The sequence below is a fragment of the Porcisia hertigi genome, chromosome 24 (assembly GCF_017918235.1).
Source record: "Porcisia hertigi strain C119 chromosome 24, whole genome shotgun sequence".
Taxonomy (NCBI): Eukaryota; Euglenozoa; class Kinetoplastea; order Trypanosomatida; family Trypanosomatidae; genus Porcisia; species Porcisia hertigi.
Window position 1 is genome coordinate 508986 of NC_090583.1, and position 27898 is coordinate 536883.

At 53.4% G+C, this 27898-nt stretch overlaps 7 protein-coding genes across 7 annotated transcripts; all 7 read right to left on the reverse strand.

The window, feature by feature from the left end:
• Positions 1-2865: 2865 nt before the first annotated feature.
• JKF63_05670 (uncharacterized protein) lies at positions 2866-5673 on the reverse strand (the record flags this gene model as incomplete). The annotated part of the gene is made up of 1 exon (XM_067901626.1): positions 2866-5673. One exon carries the CDS (start codon positions 5671-5673, stop codon positions 2866-2868), a length of 2808 nt encoding a protein of 935 aa, XP_067756892.1.
• An 8382-nt stretch (positions 5674-14055) lies between these two features.
• On the reverse strand, positions 14056-16176 carry JKF63_05671 (uncharacterized protein; the record flags this gene model as incomplete). Its single annotated transcript, XM_067901627.1, has 1 exon — positions 14056-16176. The coding sequence occupies one exon, from the start codon at positions 16174-16176 to the stop codon at positions 14056-14058; it is 2121 nt and encodes a 706-aa protein (XP_067756893.1).
• A 1080-nt stretch (positions 16177-17256) lies between these two features.
• JKF63_05672 (uncharacterized protein) lies at positions 17257-19746 on the reverse strand (the record flags this gene model as incomplete). Its single annotated transcript, XM_067901628.1, has 1 exon — positions 17257-19746. One exon carries the CDS (start codon positions 19744-19746, stop codon positions 17257-17259), a length of 2490 nt encoding a protein of 829 aa, XP_067756894.1.
• Positions 19747-20282: 536 nt separating this feature from the next.
• On the reverse strand, positions 20283-21746 carry JKF63_05673 (uncharacterized protein; the record flags this gene model as incomplete). Its single annotated transcript, XM_067901629.1, has 1 exon — positions 20283-21746. The coding sequence occupies one exon, from the start codon at positions 21744-21746 to the stop codon at positions 20283-20285; it is 1464 nt and encodes a 487-aa protein (XP_067756895.1).
• A 561-nt stretch (positions 21747-22307) lies between these two features.
• On the reverse strand, positions 22308-22673 carry JKF63_05674 (uncharacterized protein; the record flags this gene model as incomplete). The annotated part of the gene is made up of 1 exon (XM_067901630.1): positions 22308-22673. One exon carries the CDS (start codon positions 22671-22673, stop codon positions 22308-22310), a length of 366 nt encoding a protein of 121 aa, XP_067756896.1.
• Positions 22674-23088: 415 nt separating this feature from the next.
• Positions 23089-24672, reverse strand: JKF63_05675 (uncharacterized protein; the record flags this gene model as incomplete). Its single annotated transcript, XM_067901631.1, has 1 exon — positions 23089-24672. The coding sequence occupies one exon, from the start codon at positions 24670-24672 to the stop codon at positions 23089-23091; it is 1584 nt and encodes a 527-aa protein (XP_067756897.1).
• Positions 24673-25790: 1118 nt separating this feature from the next.
• Positions 25791-27704, reverse strand: JKF63_05676 (uncharacterized protein; the record flags this gene model as incomplete). Its single annotated transcript, XM_067901632.1, has 1 exon — positions 25791-27704. The coding sequence occupies one exon, from the start codon at positions 27702-27704 to the stop codon at positions 25791-25793; it is 1914 nt and encodes a 637-aa protein (XP_067756898.1).
• Between the last annotated feature and the right edge of the window lie 194 nt (positions 27705-27898).

Consider the following 27898-nt stretch of genomic DNA (forward strand, 5'->3'; position numbering starts at 1 on the left):
GCACGGTTACTTTGCGGCAACGGTGTCAGTCGCGTACGGCTCTCCTCTTCCGCGTGTCTGAGTGCCAAGTTTTTGCGCTTGTTTTTTTTTTTTTAATTTTTTTTTGTTTTTTGAAGAGATCAAAAAGATACGCAGGGACACCCGTGCAACACGAGACAGAGACAGACGGAGAGGGTGCGAGGCATAACTGCAGTAAAAAAAAAGAACAGAGAAGCGGTGACAGAAAGGCTTGCACTCACGCACACACACACACACACACACACATACACATACACAGACGCAGTGACACGGCGGCTTCGCAGGAGAATGACACTAGCCAATAATACGTTCAAAAACAAACGCGTCACACTGGCAGCCAGCGACAACACGTCGAATGTAAAAGATCAAGAGAAGAGAGGGATGAAGGAGACATGGGGTGGGGGTGGGGGCAGAGCAGTGGAACAAACACACAAAAGAATGAAAAATAAAAAATGCGGAAGGGGAAAAAAAAACACCCACACCCACGAAAAAGGGGGAGGCATATAAGAAGGGGAAAAAGGGGGGACATGCGATTTGTTTGGCCGACGAAGAAAAGTCTTTCACACACACACACACATACACACGGACAGGGAAGGGTCGGGGTGTGGAAAGGTAAAAAGATGCGTGGAGGAGGGGGAGGAGGGGGGGGGGGCAGAAAGAAGTTGCCGAAGCAGCAGCGCATCCACGCGCGCACGCGCAGGGAAACCCCCCCCAAAAAAAAAAGTGAGAGAAAATGGATGTGAGTAAATGTTGCTGTTGCTGTTGTTTTTTTTTGGGGGGGAGCGGGGGCGGAGGAGGACGGACAATGAAAACCGCATCCCCCCTAGAAGGTGCGAGAAAGGAGGGAAAGGTAAAGAGAAAAAAATGGAAAAACATACACATACAATAGTCACAGTGGGAGAAGGCAAAGTAAGAAGAGATATGATAGAGAGCGGCAGTAGCGGCCGCCTCCGCAGAACAACGAGAGAAGGGGGGTATGGTGAAAAGAGAAGTGAAACAAAAAAAGAACCTACTTTGGACTGTAGTGAACAACACGACGCGCACACACAAAAAAAAACGAGAAAGAGACAAGGAGGACTCAAGTACAGTGCAACAAGACACAAGACCTCGATGCTCCACATCTGCGTGTGGTTATGTAGACGTGTGTGGATTGTAGATGAAGGATGGCGAGAAAGTTTCTCTGCGCGCACGCGCGTCGGACGCAAGGTGTAAACTGAAGGTTTCGAGAGAAGCGAAAAGACAAGTAAACATATTTTAAAATTAAAAAGCTTGGAATGCAAAGGGAGGGAAGGAGGTGTGTGTGTGTGTGTGTGAGAGAGGGGGGAGAAAGGAGATGATTTCCCATCTCCCTCACATCTCCCTCACACACACACACACACACACACACACACATTTGTGTCGTCCAAGTCATCAAAAACACATTTAGGCACATCACACGGTCATGGTGGGAGGGAGGGAGGGGGGGAGGCGGCAGTGATGGCCCCCAATAAAACAAAGCAGCGAAAAGAAATAGGAAAAACATTTGAAAACGAAAACACGCTGACGTTCAAGGATGATTTCCCATCTCCCTCCCATCTCCCTCACACACACACACACACACACACACACGCACACAGAAAGATGAGCGCATACATACACATATATATATAGAGAGAGAGAGAGAGAGAGAGACGTATAAAGACATGCCAGACAGAAGGAAGTTCAGGAACGCAAACCACGTACACATGCATTAAAACGAAGAGGAGTGAAAAAGTGAAGTATGAGAAAAAGAATGTCAGCAGCTTTACATAGGACACACACACCATTGTAAATCAGCCAATCCATATATATATATATATATATATGTATACATATATGTATATCGGTGCGCGCATGCGTGTACGCGCGCACACAGAATATACGAGGAACACAGCCCCCCTCCCCCCCCTCCCCCCCAACACACACACACACACACACACACACACACATGCGCAGCAATCACATCGAGAAGTTGTGCTATAATAAAAGGCCAAGCAGTAAAAAAAAAAGAGCACAGAAGGCGAGGGTGGAGTAAAAAAGCGAGAGTTGAGCAGACAACAACAACAACAAAGAGCAGCAATAAGTACCTATACATTCAGCTTACGCAGTGAACACATGTATTGGAGGCGTGCACACACACACACACACACACACACACACACACACACACACACACACACACACACGCACACACACAGAAACAGGTACACTTCTTTCCCCTCAAACAAAAATAAAGGATAAATATATATATATATAAATATATATAGAGAGGGAGAGAGAGGGAGAGGGAGAGGGGGTGGGAAGGGAAGAAAGAGAAGAGGGCTGCTGAAGAGTCCTCTCCACACACTTCCATTTATATACGCACATATCGATGTGTATACATATACATACATATATACATATATATATATATACAAGCAAACAAGTGTCTCGGTTCAGGATCTGAACACTTCATTCTGTTCTTGTCGCCAACTTGCAGGCTCTATCTCACTTCACCCCTTCCCGTCTTCGCCACCTTGACCCACTCCTCTAGCCCCTTCTACTCGAGAAGTGCGCCGAGAACGTCATTGCCAGCTCCACCATCCCAAACATTTGCATTCCTTATTATTGTTTCGTTTTCTCAACCCTTGTTCACGTGTGTGTGTGTGTGTGCGTGTGCCATGTCTCTCTTTCTCTCCCCTTCCTTTGCATCTACCTGGATCCGATAGTCCTGTTGCTTCTTTGAGTATCCGTATGATTGGGAGAAGAGATGGGGGAGGGGGAGGGGAGGAGGGGGAGGGAGGGTCTTTTCGGGCTGCTTTTTAAAAAAAATTTTGTTCCTTTGTCTTTTCACGGAATACTGAGCACCCGCGCACCGCTCGCAAGCTCCTGTGAGGGCAACTTGCCGCTACCGCCTCCCCCAGTACCAACTCCATTGCCGACACCTCCATGGCCGTTGGCCACGACTGTTCCTCGACCGCCACCGCTACTAGCTTCGACTTTGCTGCAACTAAACCGATGTCCAGCAGTGCTGCCACTGCCGTTGGTGTGGCTCCCACTAGGCTCCGTTCCAGTCGCAGTGGAGCCGTTCGCCGTAGACGATAGCTTGCCAGATTGTGGTGCTCGCTGTACGGCCACAGATGCGTCGCCGCAGGGGGAACCGCTTGGCGTCAGGGCGCCTCTACTGCAACGACTGGTGCATCCTTGCTGTTGTGACTGTGGAGACGGAGCTTGAGGCGGGGCAGGTGTGATGACGGCGGGTGTGTTCAGAGACACACCATTATTATCACTGCAGCTCGCATTGCTCTCCGGTCTTGATCCTGCGCCATTGCAACTGTGGGTGATATGTGCTACCTGGTTTGCTTGGTCGGCTACTGCTGTCGCTGGCTGTGTGCCGTTCGTTGCGTTGCTATTCGTAATCACCAGATTCGGCAAGCGCACACTCGACGGCATCTGCATGTAGGCAGCGGGGAGCTGGACGAGGTGAGCGTAGTTTTCGAACTCCTTCGGTGAAAGGAAAAAGTCAAAATTCATGAGCCGAAGGAACTCGGACTCCAACTCGTTCATGTCCTGCACCGATACACTAAAAACAGAGGCAAAATTTTTGTTGTTGACGCTGCGGAGGTCGAGGACTTTGCTGGAAACACGCACCGCGGCCACGAGGAGCTTCTCAATATTACGAGCCGTGAGCAGCAGTCGCGGGTGTCGGAGACACAACCGGTCGAGGTAGATCACTGCGGATAGAAGGGTGCTTGCGGAGATGTACGTATACTCGGCAAAGCGCGTCAGAAGTGCCACGTACGACCCACTGGGCCGCTCAGACTGGAAGAGGTAAAACCCACGCGGGCACACCTCGTAGGGGAGTGAGCGCGTTCGCTCGAGAGTGCCGCCGTTCGCCGTGCTGGCACCACCGGTCGGTTGGGACTCGTGCAGCAGCTCTCGGAGCAGTCGTTCATTCTGCTGTGTCACGCACTCCATAGCATCCGCAATAGACGGCACGAGCTGGACAAACTCGGGCTTGTACTTCTCGAGGAGAATGTCGATCTCGCCGATATTACGTGTTGTTGGGCGAATGGGGTGCAGCGGACGTTCGCAAGGCGTTCGCTGCAATGGCACACGTGTCTGCCGCGCTGCCATCGCTTCGTCGCGGTAGCGGTGGTGCTCACGGTTAACCGGGAAGCGCAACGAGTCACAGAAGTACGCGCGCCTGTCGAGCTCATAGGAGATGGGCGGAAAGCCATAGTGGGTTGGTGGCGGCTCTTGCGTGACATACTGCAGAACGAGCGACTCCATGAACACGTCGGGCTCGTAGTCGAGAATGTTGTTCTCCTGTTGAGGATATTGATTCTTTATCCATTTCCAGAGCTCGTCGCCAAGGGGCTGCACATACGTGTAAGAGAGAAACCGATGACGCGGCGAGATCGCGCTCAGGTCGGGGCCGAACTCGGAGCAGAGGCTGCGTAGCAGCGACATCTCGCGGCCGGTGTACTCAGCCGCGAGTGTTTCGGCATCCGTGCGCAACAGGGGACTGTTCTGGTGAATAGGCGCGTACATCGTGTAAATGCGACGAATGCGGCGCACGAAAAAATCGGGGCATACATCCAGCAACAGACTGCGGTAGATGGTGGCCTCGCTCGTGCCTGCGGAGAGTTGCTCCACAAAGTCCTGAAAACGTGCCGAGTGTTCGTCCCGGAGGGTCCTTAGCTGCTCCTCCCTGTCCGCGGTGTAAAAGCGGCGCAGTCGCACCAGGTCGTTGCTTAACCGCTCTGCTGCGTCTGCGATCGCCGTTGGGGCGAGCGCTGTTATCTCGCGCAGATCATCGGAGGCGTATGGGAGTTCCATTGTGCAGGAGAGATGCCCCACCGTCAACCCAACGAAGCGATTTACAATTTTGTGACGCATCACTTCTTCATCAGCAGCGGCGAAGGTGGCAACAGTGCCTGAAATAGAGGGGTCCGCCCACGATGGGGTGATCCATCGGACGGCAGAGGAGTCATGGCGGCGTTGCCGTGCGCCGACCATCACCTCAAGAATGACTTTCAGATCTGAGCGCGTGGGGTAGCGCAGGACGATTTGGTTGGGCGGCGCGGCGCTCACCGAAGTGGTGGCGGAGGCTCTCAACCGCAGACTACTTGGACTTCTGAGGTTTACGTCGTGATCCTCCTCGACGCTCTCGCCGAACGCGAGTTTGGGTTTGTGAAACGATATCCCACCACATGGGCATGCCTCGTTCTCAAAATGGAAGGGCACCTTTCCGGTGCTGCTCGCCGCCCTCAGAGCGGTGGGCGTGCCGTCCACGGGAGCCGAGTCCCCGAGGTTGCTTGGCACGCTGTTGGTGAGGGACGCTGAACGGCGCGGTGTCGTTGAGCGCGCGAGGGGGAGGCCGCACTGCTTTGGCGCGGAATCGAAGTCCATAACAAAGCGGTCGCGCTTGAAAAGGATGGCGGAGGGGGAGAAGGCAACATGCTGCACTGGCAGATCGAGCTTGCAGAACCGCTTGTTCTCTGAATAGTACTTTGCCGTCGGTCTGAGGACGAGTTCTACACTTTCCCGGCGTGGGTCGAGCGAGGCAAGGTCGCGTGGTATGTCGAAGAGAGCGTGCAGCGTAAGTACCATGCTCTTACACTCCAGTTTGTGCCGTGCCTCTAGGGACGCCATAGCGACCAGATATAATCACCCGAGCGGTGAAGCAAGGAACACACACCTGAACAAGCTTGGTGGTGGATGGGGATGAGGGGAGAGAGGAGGAGTAGGAGGACGCACCACACAAGCAGTGGGAAGAGGAGGAAGGGATTGTGTGTGTGGGGGGGGGGGGGGGGTTGAAGCACACAAGTACGAAGGATTGATGCCCCCCCGAAATAAAAAAACAACAGCAACACTACTTGAAAATACGTCAATAAACGAAGTAATCGGAGGATACATACCATACACTATAATATAAAGAGCACAGGTCTCTTTGTAAGGGGGTCTGCGTACAAGTGCGTATGTGTCTGCGCTTGCTTTCTTCGAGAAGAGGAAGGGTAGTGGTGAGGGAGATGAGTGGGGATGGGGCAGGTTCAAAGGTGGAAAAAAAAATAACAAAGATCAACAACGGGAAAGACTGCAAGGGCGGGGCGGGGGGTGGGGGGGAAGACTTGAGCTTGTGGAGGAGAGAAGCGAGACCTTACCTTCCGTCCTTCCCTTTTACCCTCCTCCTCGCAATTTGTTTGGGAGCACGCGAAAGAAGAAACCTAAACCCCTGCACTGAGAGAAGCAGACAAGAAGCGAGAGTCACAACAGCAAATGCTGAAAAATGAAAAAAACAGAAGAAACACGCAAAGACGGGAAACAAAAAGAGAAAAAGTGGAAGACTCACAAAAGAGATGAGCAAATGCAAGAGAGAGGCAGAAAAGATTATCAAATGGAGGGAGAAGGGGAGGGGAGGGGAGGAGAGGGAGAGGGGGATACAACGGTGTTCTGGCAACAATAACGAGGGGGAAAAGATGCGATAAACTATATATAGGTTTGTATGCGTGTGTGTGTGTGTGTGTGGAGGGAGAAAAAGAAACAAGAAACATATATATATATATATATATACAGAGAGAGAAGGGAGATGGAGGGAGAGAGAGCAACCAGCGCTAAGCAGAACTACCTCCTCCCCACTCTGGGGGAGGGAAAAAAAAGAACCGAGGAATCAATATCCTGCACACTCACACACACGCACACACTAATACACACATACATATATACACACAAACACGCACACAAGACCACGAGTGAGACCAGCACACCCAAGAGGGGAAAAAATAGACTCGAGACACAACACACAAAAGAAAGAAGAAAAAAAAAACAGCAAGAAGGGAAAGCAAACAAACAAACCACAACGAGCAAGAGAGGAAAAAAAAGGGGGGGGGGGAAGAATGCAGGGAGAGGGGGAGAGGAGGGGGGGGGCACAGCACCACCACGGCACTTTTGCTACGGTGCTGAAATTTTTGAAGAGGGAAAGAAAGGGGGGAGCAAAAAAAGGGGGGGGGAGGAGGGGAAGGGGAAGGGGAAGGATGCTCTCGAATACGACGTCGGCTGAGGATAAATACATACACACACACACACACACACACACACACAGAGAGAGAGAGAGAGAAACGTGTACGGATCCGCAAAGGAAAAGAAAGGAAGTGGAAGGGAGGAGGAATGGGGGCAAAAACACACCAAGGAGGAGGACCTGTGTAGCCAGAAGACTCGCCTGTTTTTTTGTTGTTGTTCTCAGTGTGAACAGTTTTGATTTCTGTTTCTTCTCCTCCCTTTCCCTGGTTGTTTTATTCGTTCAGTTTCCTTGTCAAAACGGTGACTCCACACGGACCCTCTCCCACCGCCACCCCCATACAAACAACACAACACACACACACAACACACACACACACACACACGTGTCTGCGAGAAGATAGACCCACAAGCAGGAGAAGAGGAGAACAGAAAGTAAGAGAGGCCAATAAAGTCACAGAAAATAAACGGAAGGGGTTGGGGGAGGTAGAAACCACGACGACGACCACCACCACCACCACCAAACAACAACCGAAAAATAATAATGATAATAAAAAGAAACCCAACGACGACAGCGCCTGCGTTCTGCTATACTCTGCGAGTGTGGCTCCAGACGATGAATGATGAGTGATGCCAGTGTTGCGCTTGTGCATGTTTGTGCGTGTGTGTGTGTGCGCGATCGAATGGATGCATGTTCGAGTGTGTTCATGTTTTAGAGACATAAAAAATGGGGGAAAAGAGTGTAATGAGATGATGGATGTTTATGTCCAACAGTAAGACAACATCATTGGCGGAAAGCATACATGAGAGGACGCGCCTGCCTCTTTGCGTTGTGCATATATACGTGTATATATATATGTATATATGAGAGTTGTATTCTCAAGTGCACACCACGAGACGTATCTCCACCTCCTCCAATGGAGGGGGGGAGGAGAGGGGAGGGGGGAGAAGCAAAGAACAAACTGCGTCCATTCGCGATGGGATCGCGTGTAATCCCCCCCCCCTCTTTTTTCCCCTCCGCTCTGAATTGAGCACACAGGGGAGTTCTCAGTCCAAGGATGCATCAAACATATCAGACCAAAGTGCGCACCCCCCTCTTCTTCCCTCTCATTATCGTCCTCCCCCTCTTTTTTTTTGGGGGGGGGAGGGGGAGGGGGGACAGGGGAGGTTCCCGTCACAGACACGTGATTGGTGATCGGTGGAAAGGAGCGCATGCCCTCCCCTTTCATTGTTTTTCCAATGCTTTCTCCTCTCCTGTCTCTAAAGTGTAAGGTGTGTGTGCGTGTGTTTGGAGAACCCACCGTGTCGTAGAACAGCGCAGCGGCCTTTCAAGAGAAAAAATAATGTCTGGTAGAAGGCTGGGGGAGGGATGGGCAGATCGAAGAGGGAGACGTACAACGCAAAATTGACTCCCTCTTTTCCTTTTCATCCCCCTCTTGGCTTTTACCTCTCAGAGATGGCGCCGCTACTTTGTCTCCTCTCATCTCCCAGGCCCTCCTCCAGCCAAGCAACCAACCACCTAGCCCCACGCCTATTTTTTTTTCTTTTTTCCCCCCTCCTCCTGCTCGCCTACTTGGGACATGGCAGTCTCTGCATGGCCTGACCATTGGCTCCTCGCTTTCCTCTTCCCGACTTCGTCCACATCCCTGGCAGCCTCCTGCCCCCCCCCCTCCCTCCCTCCCGTCATCATAAAATACGCTCCATGTTTAACAGGATGCAAGGGGGAGGGGAGGCACACGTGTGGTGACGCCCACTCGCACCTCTGGGGAGGGGGGGAAGGGGAAGGGGAGGAGGGGGGGGGCGTGGCGTGCCGTGCGCAGCATTTTCGCAGCAGTTGAAAGGGAGGCGACGTATGCGTCTGCATGCTTCTCCTCAGATGCACACCTGACAAGTGGGGAGGGGGGACAAGGGGACGAGAGAAAGAACAAGGACACAAGTGGAAGATGTAAGTGGAAACGGGAAGGGAGGAGGGAGAAGGGGAGCGGGGCTGCTTGAGAAAAGACGAGAGTAGCAAAGCCGAGACCACATACACACACACACATACACACATACACACAGAAATAAACTCATCCAAAGTGCAAGGGGGAGACGACAACGGAGGGCAAGGTGGAAACAGGGAAAAAAGGAGACGGCAGATACAACATACTTGTTATACAGAAACAAAGGCATGTGGGCAGAGAAGAAAGGGGGGAGCGGAAGGGAGAAACAGAGGAAACATCTGCCCCTTCCTCCCACCCACCACCAAAAAAAACCATACAGACAAATATCTATATATATATATAAATATATAAATATATATATACAGATGTATTTATGAGAGCAAAAAGGAGAGTAAGTGGAAGGAGGAAAGAGACACCCCGGTAGTCCAGAGTGAGTAGTGCCCAAACAAGCAAGCAATCAACCATTGATGCTTGTATCACCTCTCTGATGGAATGCAAAAAAAAAAGAAGAGGGGAAAGAAGAGCACAAAATATGTGCGTCATTGTGTCAAACAGCGTCCTCCTCCTCCACCCCATATAGCGCATATACAAAAAAGCAACTACGAAAAAAAATGCGGAAAGGAGGTGACAGAGATGGAGAGAGTACCCTCCCTTTTGTTTTTTTTTTCCTGTGTCGGTGTGTGTGTGGGAGGGGGGGGGGGCACAAGAATCGAGAGAGACCAAGGCCAGAGGTGAACAGAACGAAAGGAGAACATAATACGCTCATAAGTCACGACCATAGAGAAAACACTCTAGGAAAAAGAAGCGAAAGCGAAGAGGGGAGGGGAGGAGAGCAGATGAGGGATCAAGTATGATAGAAAGAATTGTAGGACCGAGCCTCTATAATATATTTAGAAAAGACACACACACACACACACACACACAGAGAGACCACCGTCACTACTGCATTATTGTTTTGCTGCTTTTTTTCCCATCTGAAACATGGATGGATATGTATTCACACAACTTTTGGATGAAGCACAGGGCTTACTGTATTAGTCTATTCTCCCGCAAGCGGCACAAGAAATATAAAAGTGGGGGAGAGGGGGAGGGGAGAGGGGAGGGGAGAGGGTTATAGGGAGGAGCGCAAGAGGCCGACAGGCATGGAAAACCAGGAGGAAAAAAAATGGAGAACAGCAGTGGGGAAGAGGTCGAGAGACAGACAGAGAGCACAACCACAAAAAAAGACACCGAAATTCTGTTGTGAAGGGGAAGAAAGAGGGAGAATAAGATCCGGAAAGGCACATACCGACAGACAGACAGACAGCATTGTTAGAAGCAGACGTCTAGGCCCCAAGCAAAAGAGGAAGGGAGGCGAAACCCGTGACATGAGCACACAACAATATAGATATATATGATAGACGGCGAACACACGTGTGTCCCAGCAATAAAACAACAATTTGAGAAAAAAAAGCTTCTTCCTCTCCCCCCCACCCAAAAAAAAAAATAGATTTCGACACCACAACGGAGATGAAAAAGGGGGAAGACCAACACACACACACACACACACACACACACAGACATCTATATAAACATATCGGTACAAAAAAAAGCGGGGGAGGGAGGGGCGGTGAGGACCGCTGGAAGGGGGAGCACAGGCAAGCGATGGAGCGGGGAAAAGGGAGAGGTGAAGAAGGAATGAGTCAGGGACAACATCCAAAATAATAAATAGCATATATGTAAGTCCAACACACAGACACTAAAAAAAAACTGCGATTCACCACCCCCACCTTCACTCACAAGTAGCACACAAGACGGCAGCCAAGAAGAGTCACTCAATGTGAAGTTTGGATACGGTAACATCGTTTCCTGTTTTTTTTTGGGGGGGAGGCTGTGGTTGTAGGGGGGGGGGGGAGTAGACAAGAAGGGAGAAAAACTACACACATATAAATATAAAAGGCAACGCCAAAAAGAAAGAGGAAAGGCGAGACAAATTTGTACGCAGTGCGCAGTGTGTGTGTGTGTGTCACATAGCGGGAAGGCTTTGGCCCCGAGAAAGAGGCAGTGCGAGGGGTAAAACGGATCCCCCCCCCACACAAAAAAAAAGCCACGGCCGGTTTGTATGACAGGGGGTTTTCACTTCCCCTACCCCTTTTGGATCGGAGGGCGCAGCCTAGCTTTCCTCCTGCCTGCCCCCTCTCTCCCCCTTACGAGCTTCTGTATTTCCAGCACACCCACCACCATCCCTTCCCCTCCACAAGGGAAAACTATACAATGGCCCTACACAACCGATACCATGTGTGACACGGAGCGAGGGTGAAAAACAAACACACGTAAAAAAAGGAAAGAAGAAAGAATTTTGTGAGAAGGGAGGCGAAGGAGGGGAGGAAGAACAAAAAAAAAAGATGAAAAATTTATCGACACGCGAATCGAGTGGTTCAAACAAATTAAGGAGAAAGGTGAAAAGAGGATTCTCGAATATCCACGCATCCCGCAACTCTCAACGCACAGAAGAGGGCGGACGTAGCCGAGCATTGAAACAGTTCAGTATCGTAGCGAGCGGGTGCTTTACAAAAACAGTGTCAACTTATGGCGTCTCCGCGGAATTGCCTTGGACGTTCCCTCTTTCCCCACCCCGCACACCATCATTTCCACAGCTACCCCTCTCTGCTCTATTTATTTTCTTCATCTCCCCTGATTATGTTTCACGTTGGGCTCCATCAAAGAATTTTCGAGGAAGACGCAAAAGAGAAAGGGGAGGGGGAATGCCTGGATATGAAGGTTGATAGGAACCGCTTTCTCTTGCACGCACACGCACACAGGCATAAGCGTATCATTTTAAAAAAAAAGCAAGGGAAAATGATGCTTGTCAGTCGGCGCGACGACGGCAGTGCTGAGCACACAAACACACATACACTAATACACCAACACACACACACACACACGCGGGGGGGGAGGGGAGGGGGGGGAGGGGGGGGCATGAAGAGGAACAACGGCGCTTTTTTTTTGTTGTGGTGGAGGGGAGGAGGATGAAGGGAGGAGAAAAAAAAAACATTATGTGCGCGTGGGTGTTAGGTTGGTGATGAAGTGTGCATGTCGCCGTGACAATTGCCTTCTGCTTTCAAATCTGTTGTACACGTCTCGTGATTCATGTCAGTTGTGTCTCTTTTCTTTTTGCTCTTTTTATTCCCGGTCAATATTTGGTTGGTTTTAAAGAGGAACTGCCCTGTGTGTGTGTGTGTGATGGCCATGAGAGGAGAGGAGAGAGGAGAGGGAGAGGGGAGGGGGGGGGGTGTAAAGCCCCCTTTAAAAAAAGGATTGAAAGACGGGTAGACGCGGACAAAAACTCATGGGAACGGCGCAAAGTGAAATCATATTTCAAAAAAAAAAAGCGTATATATATAAAAAACAAAGCATATATATATATATATATGAATATAAATATACATATACATATATAGAATATGTGCACATACAAGGAAAGATAGAAACACCAACAACAACCACACGATACAGAATGGCGATGGCAGGAAAGCCAACGGGGGGAAGGAGGTCGGGGGGGGGGGAGTCAAAAGAAGGATCACGAGGAGAGGCTCGGAAACGGCACATCAAAGGGAAGAAAACACAATGAAAAACGAGAAGGTGGCACGTCCACGGGTACGGAATGCAGACACGCTCCTTCTCTCGGTAAAGCATGGCGAGGGAGGGGGAGAAGAAGGCTGAGGGTCCAAAACAATATGACGCATAACGAATTTAATTGAAAAGAGCTTCTCGAAGAAAGAGACGAGATAAAAGATCGGCAACGCACGAGCGCAAATCCGGAAGTAAAGTAAAAAGGCGCGAACTGCGTTGGTACGTGTGGTTTTTTTTTTTCTTTTGAAGGGGGGAGGGGGTTATGTATGGATCCCCCTCCCCCCCTGCTGAGTGTATGAGCGTGGACAGCAAGGAGCAGGTGTGTAAACGGGTGGATATGGAAAAAGGGGGGAAAAAAGAGAGCGCCACGCCTTGTGTGACCAAAAAGCGATTTGTAGGGAGAGGAGGGGGAGGGCGCGAAGGAGACTTGAGTTGTGGGCACAAGAAAAGGGATGAAGAAATCGAGGTTGACTTCACAGGGAGACAAAGGGGGATTGGGGAAGGGGAAGAAAAAAAGGCCGGTGGAGGCGGTGGTGTATCTGTAAGAGGCCTGTGTGGTCTTTCGTGAAGAGCAAACACAAGCAAAAGAAACATTCAGCTACGGAAGCGGAGAACAAAGAGAGGTCAAAAAAAAAAGGGAAAACGAAAAGTGCGCGGCTACACCCCAGTCGAAACATCGGCCATGTATTTTCCTCCTCGACGTATCCATCCTGCCAGTAGAGCAGAGGTGAAGAATCCACTCTGCAAGGACCGTCGCAGCCCCACCACGTGGCGTGAAGTAGCGGTAGACGCGCGTTCTAGCGATGACGACTCCCGCCATATCAGAACGACCTCTCCCTCGAGTCCGGGGACCCACACGCACGCTTCAAAAGCCGCAACGTGGTGCACTGTCGGGGGTGGCTCGGGCCATCCACCTGTGAGCAGTAATGACGGGACGAGATACGCCCCTGTCATCCTCGCACTTCGCCCATCTATACAGATGGCGCAGACGTGCTCGCGGACACGGGTCGCCTCGACGCGACGCGACGGAGCACCTGACCGCCGACACCCGTAGCGAGAGGTCCACCGCTGCCCCTCCCCTCACAACCCAGATGTCGCAGGCGTGGGACCCCATCATCACCACCAGAAGTGACTTTACATCAGCTGAGGGACCCAGCGCAATTGGCATCCCCCTCACAGGAGTGGGCAATGGTGGCTCTGATGCACCTCACGCTGGAGGGGGTTGCCAGCGATTAGTACACAAACCAGAGTAGCGCGAAAGAAGCAATGAAAAGGGGGAAAAGGATAAGGGCTGGGAACACATGGGCTGCCCTCTGCTGCACAAGCTGTCCCTGTATATCCAATTACTACTATTACACACACACACACACACAATATATATAGATAGATACCCACACGCGGAGCCGTTTGGAGATCGGGTATGCGAGAGGGAGGGAGGGGGTGAAAAAGTTACATGTAGACGTATTGCCTACGCACGAGGCTGATCTGGGGGCGGCGGTAAACGTCGGCCCTGTGCAGCGGTCCCCATGAGACCCAAAGATCGCCCGCTGGATCCCCTGTGCCGGCTGCGCACCACTGGCGGAAGCGCCACCCTCTCAGAAGCGGTGTGGACATTGGCGCGCAGTGTCTGCGCCCGATCACTGTGATTCATTACTATCGACACAGGACCCAGATCTTTACCACTGGCAACTCTCAACTGACTGCTGGAGCGGGCCATCACGCTGTATGACGGGACAGCAGAGGAACTAGAGCGCATGTCACCGCCACCGCGGCCACTGCAGGGCGCCCCTGTAACTGTGCTAGGAGCGAGCACGCGGCTCGGGTGAGCGGTGGAGTCCCTGGAGGCAGCCGCACCACTACGAGGGGCGGGGAGGGAAATGCTGCGCGCTCGACCATCACATTTTTCCTCAGCTGCCATTAGCACAGCCGCTGAGTCCGGCGTGGTCTGGCCCGTCCACGAACCGTTGCCGGTTTGAGAAATATTTTTGGTACCCGTCGCTGCGCGAAGCATGTCCTCGCCGCTGGCGCCACGCCCAGATAGATCTCCCGTGGCACCAATCGCAGGTAAGGGGCCACCGTTTGCCGCCGCGTGGGGCACTTGTGGAAGGGCTGGTGAGCACGACATACCAAGGGGATGACGCCGGGCTGAGGTGGATGCTGACCCGCACCCTGACCCGGGTGCGCGGGCTGGGCCGAGCGACTCCGTGTCTACCGATATAGAGGGTGCCGTGGAGGTGCTCGGTGGAAAAGCCGGACGCGACACCGACCGCAGCGGTGATACGCCACCCTGCGAAGCGATCGACATGTTGTAATCACTCTGCGAAATAATGCTTGAGCGCCGGCTGCAGGTGTTACCGACGCTACTCCGCGGGTGTATTGGCCGTGTCGGCTGAATCGGCACACCGGGACGGATCTCTGCTGACGTCCCCATGGATGTCTCGGCGCCACAGCCGCTCTCCTCGTCATTCAGGTGAGCCGCGTACAGACGGAGTGGACGGCAGTACTCATCAAAAGTGTCGCATGAGAAATAAAGGCGGTTCTGTAGCAACTCCAACATGAGGAACTCGAGCGCGTTGAGGTCTTCGTTTGTGACACCGCCAACGACCGAAAAGTCGTGGTTATTCAGTGTTCGCGTGTCCATCACCTTGCTCGCTATTCTGATCGACGCGAGGAAAAGTTTGAATATGTTGTACGGGTTGAGGAGCATGAACGGATACATGCAAAGCAACCGGTCCAAATAGAGGCACCCGCACACGAGCACCGACGGAGACACGTAGGTGTACTTCACGACTCGCTTGAGGTAGTCATGAACAGAGATGGTGGGAACCTCTCGGGTGGAGAAAACATAGAGCTCCGCCTGCGGCCATGACAGAGCCGCTTTGCCGCTGTTGCTAGTGCTGGCAGTTATGCTTACAGACCTGGAGCTTCCACTGGCGCTCCTCTGTGGTAACGATTCCGTGCCCGCTGGGCTATTCAGTGTGTTTAGCGGGGGCGATATGGGTGGTGACACACGCGCTGATAGCCCGTGCTTCTGTCGGAGCACTTCATGCGCCGCAATGGTGCAGTTGATCGCGTAAGCCAGCCATGGAACAAGGAATCGGTACTCTTTCCCGTGTTTCTCTTGCATCGACTCGGACTCATTCAAGACACGTCCCGAGCGCTTGCTGTGGCGCTGCTGCGTTGCCACAGATGGTGTAAGTGGAAAAAGGTGAACCGGCTCGTCCATCATCGGCGGGCAGGGTGGCAGAGCGAGTGTGGCGGACGAACTCAACGCTGTGGCACTCGCACCCATGCAGTTAACGCTGCTGTGGATCACAGGGTTGCCTGTTGCACCCTCTTCCTGGACACGGGCAGCGTCGACGCCACTGACATCAGCCGAGTCACCGCTAGGCAAAGTCTTCGGGATGCTGCTGCTGCACATCGCTGAACCACTTTGCAGGGAAGGCCGCTTTCGAAAAAAGTGGCAGATGAGCGGCTTCTCCATATCATCAACAAGGGGTTGTGAGCTGTAGTAGATTTTAGTCGTGTTGCGATTCTCATCGCTGTTGTTGCCTTGAGCGCCGCCTGTGAGGCTTCCACCGTTTTGCATCACTACGTCCAGAGTACACTCTGGTGGAGTAACGCACCAAGAGGATGCCACAAATCTAGAGAGGGAGAGAACGAGATCACACCCCAGAAATAAGAAACGCAGAGGAAAACGATTCACTGCTTGACTGGAAGAAGTTCGGAGAAAAGCGGGGAAGAGAAAAAAGAAACGGGAAAAGGGGGCAGGGGGGAAAGGGGGAGGGGGAAGGGAGTGAAATGATCAGAAATGTGTGCCAGCGCATACACAGGGCACACATACACATACGCACATATATACATACATATATGTATATATGTGTACGCACCTAGAGAGAAAGAGAGCGCTGCTTTGTTTGTAATGAAGAGGGGAGGGTGGGTAACCCGAGGGAGTCGCGGGTGCGCGAGGGATTTGACCACCGTATGCACCAACCTCTCCCAGTGTGCAACTAAACCTCAACAAAAACAGAAGTCCAATATGAACATGCGTGTGTGTGTGTGTGTGTGTGTGTGTTCACGCGCATACCAAGGGTAGGGCGCAGTGTTTAAGCCCCACCCACCCAAGAATGAAACGCACACACACACATTCACAGCAACGCCATGGAAGCAAAGCCCCCCCAAAAAAAAAGTGAGACGGCAGAGAGTCGTCAAAGGTGGAGAGAATGAATCCAAAGCCGGAAGCCATGCATAAAGACCATTGGTCTAACCCGCCCCCGCCAAAAGAGACGAGCACGTACACTACTACGCCCGAGCCACTGACCTGTCCTCCCGTCTTTTTTGTCTGACCCTCACTGATTCCGCCCTAGTCGGTGTCGAGTAGTGGGAGCAGGCGGGAAACGTGTGTTTCATCAGCGAAACAGTCTTGACCACTTCAGCTCCACTGCTTCACATTGTGCCTATCCTTCGTGTTGGGAAGGGGGGGGGGGGGGAGAAGCGCGTGAGACTAGACCTTTCCATGTCAGCGCACATGTAGAAGCAATAAAGGGAGTGGAATGCCAAGGGCAAATAAAAACACCCACAATTGCGGGAGCAAATTCAAACACATACACACACACACACACAGACACGTATTTGAGAATCCGTCTTCCCTGGCACTTTGTTTTTTTTTTCACGATAATATTGGGCAGCCCATTTCAGCCAGCAACCACACAGCCGTCGACTGGCCCTCGACGCGAGCACCGGTGCCGATCCCCCTCAATGAGAACTTCAACGACTTGAGCATCTCAGCAACCACCGCAGCCCGCCACGCAGGCGGTGACGTTGAGGGAGTTGACAGCAGTGACCGCAAGCAACGCAGGCCGTCACGTACGGCTGCCGAGCCGCTACTCTCCGTGAGTAGCAAAACAGCGCTTTGTTGCACAACAGCGAGGGCAAGCCGCTCAGCAACGCTCGTCGTTACTGGCTTCAACCCTTGAGAAAGCAGGGCAACCGTAACATTGCGGAGAAGTGCATTTTTAGCAGCTCGACAGTTTTCGCGCGTCGTAGCGGATGTGTCGTTCATCATCAACCTCGTCATGGACGGCAGAGAGGCCGCCAACCACACCAACAGCTCTTGCTGCTCCACGGTCATGGGCAGAGCTTGCACACGCGCGTCGCACAAGCGACCGAACACGGATGCAGCGAGCCGCAGGGCCGTCACCCACTCACTCGTCGACGTTGGCACCTGCGGCGGCTGTGTCGCTTGAGGGCCCCAGAGGGTAGTCAGCTTTGTAAGCACCTCTCCCACGATTTCGGGTTTGTTGACGGTGACCGTGATCATGTAGCGCAGAGCATCTGTCGCTGGAAAACGGGACCCGGCTGGTAATTCAGCGTAGATGCTCAAAAGAGTTGAACATGTGGTGGATGGATCACTGGCGTTCAGCGACGCTTCCTCAATTGTATGATGAAACTCCGTGCGTTGCGGCAGAAGTGTCTTCACCTTCGCCTGTGCAGCAGCACCTTTGAAGGTGTCAAACAGGTGCGGTGCATCCCATGCAGGAAGGAGACTCTCCGTTTCCCCCTCCAACGCCGCTGGCGCCAGCGGTACAGCTGTTGTTACAGACGACAGTGATTCTGCAACGACACCAGAGCCGGGGGCCCGTCCACTTCCCTCCAAACCCGGAATATGCGAGAGGTCCTCTGCTGAGACGTGCGCCATGAGAAAGTTCTGAATCTCTTCCTGTGAGTCCTGCGCAACAAGACCCACGTTGTCCTGGATGAAGCGTTTTGCCGTCTCTACAACACTGTCACCGACATTGTAGGTCAACTTCAGCATGCGACCATCCACATTTACATCGAAGAGGTAATCGTACGACTGTCCGTTGTGGAAGTGCTTTTGACGCTGTTGCTCTGGCGCGCCTGTGTAACTCTGCCCTCCTGGCCCCGCTACAACAACGCCAACCTTCTCCCAATGACAAGTACTCCAGACATACAGCTCCACCTCGCCTTTTTCGTTTCGTGCGAAGAGGCGCTCGCCCTCTAGAGTACCGTGGCGCTGCGCAATTTCATGCGTGAATGGCATCGACTCCACATCGAGACCACCACTGCTGGCAGCAGCGGAGCTCGCTTGGGCGATTTTGATATCCACCGTCTGAGAGGAAACAGCCGTCTCCAGGGCCTCCAACTTCTCGATGGAAGCCATATGGTCATAGTCGCGGGTCCATACGCGCACGTTGTGATCCGAACCACCGGAGAGCAGCTTGCCGTCCAACGTAAGTGACACACTCCAGACGACACAGGGGTGCTGAATGACCTGGACGGTGCATAGCCTTCCAGCAGCGTCACTAGCGCGCCATACACGCACTGTGTGGTCTTCTGAGGCAGTGTACAGTTCTGACAGAGCAGGAGACCAGCAGACGGAGTAGATCAGTGAGTCATGACCTTCCAGTACTTGAAGAGGGCTTTCCATACCCATGCTCCACAGCCGAACCGTGCAATCGTTTCCTGCTGATGCGAAGCGGGTACTGTCGAGTGCACAAATACACTGTACAACATCCCGGTGACCAGAGAAAACTTGTATGGTCTTTCCTGTCAGCGCATCCCATGCGTGAATCGTCTTGTCGCCAGAGGCAGAAACGACAGTTGATGTGTTCGTCAACTGCGCAACGCCACGGATGGCTGTAGTGTGTCCGTCGTAGAGCTGCTTTGGCCGTCCACTCTTGTTATCAAAAACAAGGACGCTTCCGCCCCAATCACCAGAAATAATGTCACCAGAAAGCGCATTCTCCACCTCCGTGTCGACGCTTCCAGGAGCAAAGTGCATGATGGCACCGCAACATACACCACTATTGTGGCCATCCAGCACAGCTTCGACCGCAGACGATTCAGCATTCCATAACACTACATGCGTATCATTGGATCCAGTGATAATACATGGCTCGTGGTCGAGAAACTCCACATCAGGGTGAAATAGAGCGAAATTGACAAACGCGGTATGGCCAACAAAAGTCAAACCATCCTCCATTGTATCCCCTGATATTGGTATAGTGAAGGACTTGGCTGTGTTGTCGCGCGACGCCGTGAAGACAGTCCCTGGATTGTGTGAAGAGGCGCTGACGAAGCGTACGTCGGATGTGTGTACCCGCCCATCTGCTTGAAGAATAAACGCCTCATCGCCCATGGTTACGACTGGAGCTACGTCGGGAAGGGAGAAAAAAAAATTGATTGCAGACCAACTACAGAAATTCGATAAGCTGTCAAATACACTGAGTTGATAAAACTACGGAAAGAAGCACAAGGGAGTACTCTCAAAGTAAATCAATAGATGACGAAGACGGGGTTAAGAAAGTGGTGTATACAACAACAACAAAAAAAAACGATAAATGATTTCGTTGCCCCCAGAGAGAATCAAAGCGTCAAACCGGAAAAGCGGGGGAGGGGAGCAGGGGAGGAGTTTGAGACACAAGATCATTGATCTACCAGCGCACAGGCTCGATTGGGAAACAATTGTTTCAAAATAACGATTGCGTCGTAAACAGTGCAGGAGGAGAGCTGAGGCCAGCGGAGACTTTTCAAAGTTCTCATAGCACCTTGTGTGTAGCTTTTGCAATGAAACTTGGAAATCGGAAGAGCAGTTATGTTGAACAGTCGTTTTTTTTTTCGTGTGTACAGAAAACTAGAAACGGCAGCGGTTCGCATGAGAATATTCTCAGGAACTTACAGTCTAACACAACCTGCCGTATCGCGGAGCATTGAAACCAGCTGGTAGCCGTAGCGGGCAGCGTTGAATGAGGTCCATGCAAATGAACCAAAGGAGTCTGTCCATGCGTGAGGCAGCGTGGACATCGGTAATAGAAGCGTATCTACGCCGTCCGTTTCGCGTAGTCCGGCGTAGGCTGCTGCCCATTCCAGCTCATCTTCAGTAGTCCATAGTGAAAGCGGTCTGCTCTGTGGTGGTCGCGTGAGTGCCCATTGTACCAGCCCCAGACGCAGGTGCCAGATGCACTCGTGCCCTTTTTCGCTGTGTCGTCGAATTTCGACTTGGGTGAGAGTCATGAGGGTTCGCCACAGGGCCGGCGCATGTAAGACGAGCAGGTGGCCTCGGATGACACGCTTGTCCTCCTTGTCTCCTTTTTCTCTGTTGAGTTGACCCTCATGGCAACTCCAGTGTAGCCTATCAGAAAGCCGCTGAGGACCTTTCACTGAAGCCTCTGCTGCAAAGAAAAATGAATTGTCTTTTTTGTCAAGAGAGTCTAGCTCAAGGAGAAGAAAGAGCAAATACGATGTAGCTGAGGTATCACCATTATGTTCTCTGGTGAACTCAATGACTTGTTTGCTATCTATTTCAATGACAGTGCATGCCCTATCCCGTTTTGTAGTGTCTATCAAGGCGTTTCCACACGTGGTTCGGAGCCTCTGCCTGCGGTAGTGCCAAGCGTTGTAGTTCATCGGATGATTGTGCGCAGCCACAAAAAACAGCTGGTCATCTTGAACCTCAAACTGGCGAATTGACAAGGAAGCCTCACTGTCTTCTTTGAGGTCGTCGGTGAGAAACCCATAGTCGCACATGTTGGAGAAAAGCCACTGTCGATACTCCCACAAGGACTTGAGCTTTGGGCAAAAGCTCAAAAAAAGATCCAAGAGAACAAACTCTTTCATTACACAATGCAGTTTTTGATGGCTGTCACCCCGGCCTTCTGAGGTGAAGCATGCTTCACGCAACTGGCGCCGTCGAAGTGGTAGAAAAATTTCATTTTGGGGAGTGCACATCCATGCCAAAACGACAACTGTGGGGAGCAAGCCGCTCAGGATCGCCCGTGTAACATGCGGTCTGCTGTCAAGATTGTCCCGTTGTTTGTTGACAGACTCACTGCCCTTTGAGGAGACACCTTCTGCCCCCTGGAAAGATCGCACAAAAAAGGTTCTCATGGCAGCCACGACATGTCTGTCTACTTGAACTGGGAAGTCGACGTATCCTGCAGTGCTTGCTGTTACGCAAGACACATCAGCTAAGCAAATGACCCGGCCCGACTCTAGTGGCTGCAGAGAGAAGCCCAAGGCCGCCCTAATAGACGGTGCGCCAGGTGTTTTGATGCTCTGCAGGTATAGACCAGCACCCACATCCAGAATGTGGTCGAGTTCTCTAGCCGCATCGGTTATAATAGTGTCGTCAGATTCCATGTAACTCTTCAGGAAGTGTCAGAGAAGGGATGCCATGTGAAGCTAGTGTACTTTAGCGGAGTGATTTTCTTGAAAGCAACAAAGCGAGAAAACTCTTAGCAGAGGGGTGGGGGGGTGGGGGGAAATACACACGTTGTGGGTGATAGAGGAAAGCGCAGGGGGCTAAGGGGGCCAATCATAGCACTCTGGGCGCAGTCGAATCCTGCCAAGTGACCCTGTGGGTTTGGGGAGCTTGTATAGTGCAGAAAAGGTAAACCAGCCCCACGCTGTAGCAGAGTCCTAGCACAGCTTCCGCTTCTCTTTGAAACATGGCGTTTTACGGATATCACAGGTGTAAACATAACGGAGAAATTTTTTGCACTGATGCAAAGCAAGCATATCCCAAAGGAACTTCAGAACGGGGGCTACAAAAGAAACAAAAAACTGAACAGGCGGAGGTAAATGTGGAACCTATGACACCACGGTCACCGTCAAAAGTAAGCTAGCTGTGATGAGAGGCGCGTGTCTCGTCAATGGATTCACCTCGGGGAGCCATAAGAACTACCTGAAGACGCAGCTTCATTACTTCATAATAGTGTCTTTTGCTTCGTTCAGCTTAGTGGCAATATAGGCTGATCCACCGATGTCACTATGGAAGTCTTTCATCATGGTTCGGTATCGTTTCTTCACTTCCTCACGTGCCGGGTGACGAAAAGTTGCGTTAGCCTCGTTTTCTTTGAAACCAAGAAGCATATAGGCCTCGTACTCTGTCATGGTGGGTTGGAATCCGTATTCGAACTTGTGGTACGGCTTTGCATTTTTCAGTAAAAGCGAGGAGGCGCTTTGCGCCCCCGCAGTCGACACCCGCTGCGCGATGCGAGGGCCGACGCGGGAAATGTAGTAGATCCCGCACCCAAAGAGAATGCCGGCCGCGATGGGGAGGGCCATTTTCCTGGCGGCGTGGCGGAGTTGGGAGGGGGGGGGTTTGGCGGTTGGGGAGAGGGCCGGGGGCCCCTGGCGGGGCTGCCAGGCGGCCGGGGCGGGGTTGGCCGGGGCGGCAGGATCGGGGGGTCTATGCGCCTCGGCGCGGGAGTTGGCCAGAAAATGGCGTTGAGTGGCGATGGCTCCCTTTGAAACCTACGCAGGGGGTGTCGTTGCCAGCGAGTTTGCCGCATCGTTATTTTTGTTTTTTTTTTATTATTTTCTTTGGGGGTGCTAGTGGTAAGACTGGCCAGGCCATTGTCATGGACAGTGGGACTGTTGGGGGGGCGGGGGGGGATCATGAAAGAGGGGGGGGGTTGCCGAAACGGCAGCAGCAGGGCGGGGTGTGCTCACCATCGCGGTTTGGTCTTGACGGCGCCCGTCATAGGACGGCATTGCCGGTGCTACGCGTCCTCTGCGGGTGCCGGCTTCTGGACTTGCTGTGCTCGTACGCCCTGCCGTCTTCATAGGCGAGTCGGATTTGATGCTCGACTTCGTGTTGAAGTTTGTTCATGATGTACTGCCGATCGCGCACTACCTCATCGTAGGCCTGCTGCAACTGCGCCGCGTGGTCCTGCGCCATGCGTTCACTGCGACGAACCTCGCCCTCATACAGAAACTGAAGGCGCTCGTTCTCCAATTGGCCAACGCGGTTGCGCTCCTGCAGGAGCTGTACGCGAGAACGCAGCTGGATCACTTCCTCCTGCTGACGCTGCAAGAGAAGCAGGTCCGCATCTGTCGGAGGAGCCGGCGTCTCGACGAGAATGCCAGCCTGTGCCAGTGAGATGAGGTCGCGTTCATCCGGGTCAGCCTGGGTACTGCCTGCCGCCGCCGGCTGCTCTTGAGCAGCGCAGCCTCGAGTTTGGAGCGCTGCGCTATCGGAGAGCCACGTCAGTCCTGCGTCGAAGGCGATGAGCACGGGGTCCCAGAAGACGTCGAGCAGCAGCGCTTGCCGCATCAACTCTTCCTCGCGCTCGAGCTCCACCAGCGGCGACGAGAGGGGCAGACTAGCTTGTGTCGATGCGGCTGCGGCAGTGACAACGCGCACGTTGTTTATCCAAGTGCCGTCTTGTGCGAGATCCTCTAGGCCGACCATCCTGTTGTGGAGTCGCCGCTCCTCGCTGCGGAGCTGCTCGACTTCCAGAAGTGCCGCGGTGAGTTGCGCCTCTGCACGCTGCTTCTGCTGTTCTAGGGTTTCTGTTTGGCTACGCAGCTGTGCCACTTCTTTGGAAAGGCGATTCGTCAGCGTGCGGAAATCCTGCAGCGCTGCATTCGCGTTGCGCAGCTGGGCGAGTTCTGCCTCGCGCAGCAGCCCAAGCTGTGCCAGCGCATCATCGAGGCGGTAGATCTGAGCCTGGGCAATCACGGGATCGAACAAGGCCAGGGAGGCCTGCAGGGCAGCATGTACGTCCCTCTCTTCTTTCGCGGCCAGCACGGCTGCTGACGTAGCGTCTTCTTTCATGGAGACCTTGACAGCCGTGCTGGCCGCGGAGTTGCCCGCTACACCATGCAGCACGCGGACGGTTCGCGTGAGATCCTCTACCTGCAGCTGCGCGCGCTGCAGCTGGGTGCTCAGGTGGGTGATATGGTACAGCAGTTGCTGCCGATCCGCGTAGTCAGCAGCGGTGATGTGCGTGTGATCTTCGCTTCGCACAGGTGGTGCCAGGGACGGGAGGGGCATAGGCGCATTCGTACCAGACGGCGGCGCGGCATACCTCTCTGAGAGGGGGTCTCGCACACCGCGCCACCCCCCACCCTCGTCGCCACTGAGCTTATCCGTGATACTCACTCGCCGTTCTTGCGATGGTCCGTCGGGTAGCAGCCGCGGCGTGGCAGTGCCCTCCACCCCCCTTGTCTGTTCTGTTGGGGATGAGAGGGTCGAAATGCCAGTTACGAGCGGACTACGATCTCGCGGCAACAAGGCCTGGGACTCTCTCGGTGGCGTCAAAACAGCGCTCTCCGCCATCGTGGCCTTTGCGGTCCGTGGTTTGGAGCAGAGAAATGCGTACAACAGCAACAAGCAGCCAAATCGACGTCGCAGACTTCTATGAGGGCAGTCCGTATTTTGCGTGGAGGCCAATGCTCTCTGTCTTTCGCCACCGACGCGCGTCGCGCCACAGCGCACAGGGTGTCCTACGGTGGGAGTTGGGGATGAGGGAAAGGTACGTGGTGGCGTTGATCTATGGGAATGGTGCACGTGTGTGTGAAACGAGCACTCGGCTCAGATGTGGGGCACACACACACACGCACACAGAGAGAGAGAGAGACCTCCCCCCTTTGTATACACCGGAAGGCGAAGGGTACGGCTCACTCGCAACCTCAGAACTCTCGCTCTCGTCGTGTTTTCACAACCCCGCCGTCGTGTGACTTTTGTGCTGAGCAGTACAGGGAGAAGGGAGAGGCAGAGATGAGTAAGCGAGGGGATAAACATCATGTGGAGCAGCATCAAAGTGTAGAGCAGAAAAATGCCCCCCCCCCTCCACCACCACCGCCCCCCCCTCCCTCTCTCATAGTCGCTTAGGTGAGGGAGGCACCCGTTTCTGCAAGTGTGCGTACCCAGAGCCAAGAGCATAGCTCATGCTAAGCGGTCATGCAAAACCCACTATCCTCGGCGACTACGACCACCATTTGTTTTTCACGCTGGCGTGAAAGAGGCGGCGGCGGCGGCGGTGTGTGTGTGTAAGGAGCGGGCGAGTGTCTTACTATTGTTATCCGTGTATCCTCGACTTCGCTCGCGGGCGTCTTATCTTCGCAGCAGAGGTCACTGTTCCATGTAGGAAGGGGAGGGTATGCCGAGCGTGTAAAGGTGTGCCAAGAATGATAGTGGCAGGTGGGTGGGTGGGGGAGGGCAGAGCGCCAAACGCACGACTTGAGGTAGTGAGCGCGCCAGCAAAGAAGTATGGAGAAAGAGAGGTGCAACACCCCCTTTTTTTTAAATAGAGGTGTTCTGCACGACCAAAGCGCCATCGTCGACAACTCCTAGCAGCTCTTAGCTGTGCGCGTTGAACGAGGGAAGCTCCGCTGGTATTGCTTGCGATTTCTTCTTTACTCGCAAAAAAAAAAAATAAAACGGAGTCACCTGCGCTACATCATCGCGCACCGCCGCTTCTTTGCATGAAAGCCGGACTTGTCAAGCCGGCTGGATGAACTGTTTTGGGCATGCGCAGTCCTCACCGCCATCAGCTCCAGCAACTGCTGGTTTGCTTTGTCGATTCCCTTGTAGCTGGGAAAGTAGTTGATGTCAATGACCACCGGGATGCTGTCTAGCAAGAGCGACGTCGGTGCACCGGAGAGAGAGTCAAACATGTCACTGGCGCTAAACGGCAGCGGCATCGGACTTGACGGCATTTTGGCGCCAGTTTCAGGACCAGTGCCTTGACTATCGTCAAGGGAGAGCCCCTGCACTGCCCCTGGGGTGCCGGCACAGCGGTGGGTTTGCTTCGACAGCGAGGGCGCCACCCTCTCGTACCGCACGGTGGCTCCTTTGGTGTGCCCGATGCCGCGTGCGCCCTTGCGCTGGTATGCGTGTGCTAGATGCTTCGGCACAAGCACTAAGTCGAAACCGAAGAGGGAGAGACCGATACCGTTAGCCCCAGAGATGGACTGGGCCAGTTTTTCGATGGCAATGAAAGCAGGAGTGCCTGGGGCAAAGAACGCATTCCAGTTGTCTGTTGGTGTAACCATCGACCTCCAATCGATCGACAACTGTTCCGAGTTGGCCCTGACGCTCGACATACCCTGCGGCCCCGTTGGTGGTAGGGGAGGGGCGGCCGAGAAGAGCGCCTTGTCCTGCGAGTTTATCACTACTGGCACATCCACGGCCGTTGAACTGTTCGTTTGTTCCCACAGGCGGGCCAGAAGGTTTACGGTGGGATTGACCTTTATGTTGATGTGCGAGCCAACACAGTACACCTTCACCACCACTGGAAGCGCGTACACGTAGAGCTCCTGTAGAATGAAGCTGCTGGCCTCGTCCGGTAGGGCGAGCTGCACTGCTGACGGCACCGTCACGTTGGCATCGCGAGAGAGCCACATCACCAGGTGATGAGTGAAGGCGGGGCCAGTAGCATTGTCCGGCTTCGCGACCCACCAACGGCTCGTACCCGTCCCGTGCGCGCGCGCCCCCTCCACCTCTTCCATCAACCGGAAGGAGTGGATGCCAAGGGGGATTGCTGCGATGGAGTCTATTGGGCGCCCGGTACTGCTAAGAGATGCGCCTGGTGAGCAGTCCCATACGAACGTGCGCGGAATTACTGCAAGGGGCCTTCCGTCATCCCCGACTTTGTCCAGAAATCTGCACTGCAGACTGCGCGAGATGAGCAGCAATGTTTTCTCGAGGGGCTCAACCACGACTAGGGGCGGCCTGCGCTGCTGACCCCGCCGTCTCTGCACAACCTTGCACCACCGCTCAAACACTTGAAACGCGTGCGGAGTGCCAAACGTTGTCACCTTGTGCAGCACCACATCCACCTCATCCATGAGTGTGCTTTGATACAGCTCAGCCGCGTCACTAGGCGTGCTGTCCGCCGCTGCGTCCTTGTCAACGGAGGAGAGAGAGAGAGACTTGCGGTTGATATCACTGTCAACGCAAAGAACCATGCGACACCGCCGCGCATCGTAGCTTAAATCGAGAAAGCGGAATAGGCATTTATTCACAACTGAGCGGGACGGCGAGTCGGCGGCCGTGGCGTTTTCAAGGGTTGCGCGACTTGCTTTACGACTCCTAGGGTGGGGGTTCATGGCGCTGTTCCTGCGGTCAGTAGACTCAAAGTTATTTTCCTGTGCTGTTGTGGCTGCGCCACCCTCACCATCACAGGCATCGCTCCGACCGGCCTGCTCTTGGAGGTGGAGAAGGCGTTGATTGTGCAACCTCCCTGCCTCTCGCAGCGCGTGGAAGGACTGCTCATGCTTCTTCGAGCTGGCGCACAGCGCGACGGTGATGGTGTGCGTCGTCGACAGTGCTGGGGCTGCCGGCGAGGGTGGTACAACTGGATCCATCTGGTTCGAGGCTTTCTGTGTACCTGGACGCGATAGGACCGTTGAGACGTGTTGTGGTATGCCCTGTGTTTATGTATCGACCTCAATCTCGCGTGTGTAAAAATGGAGCGAGACTACAGTTTGGGTGGTGGGGATGGGCTGCCGGTGACTTTCTGCTCAGCAGGAGAGGCGGACAGTCGCACTTGCTTGCTCTC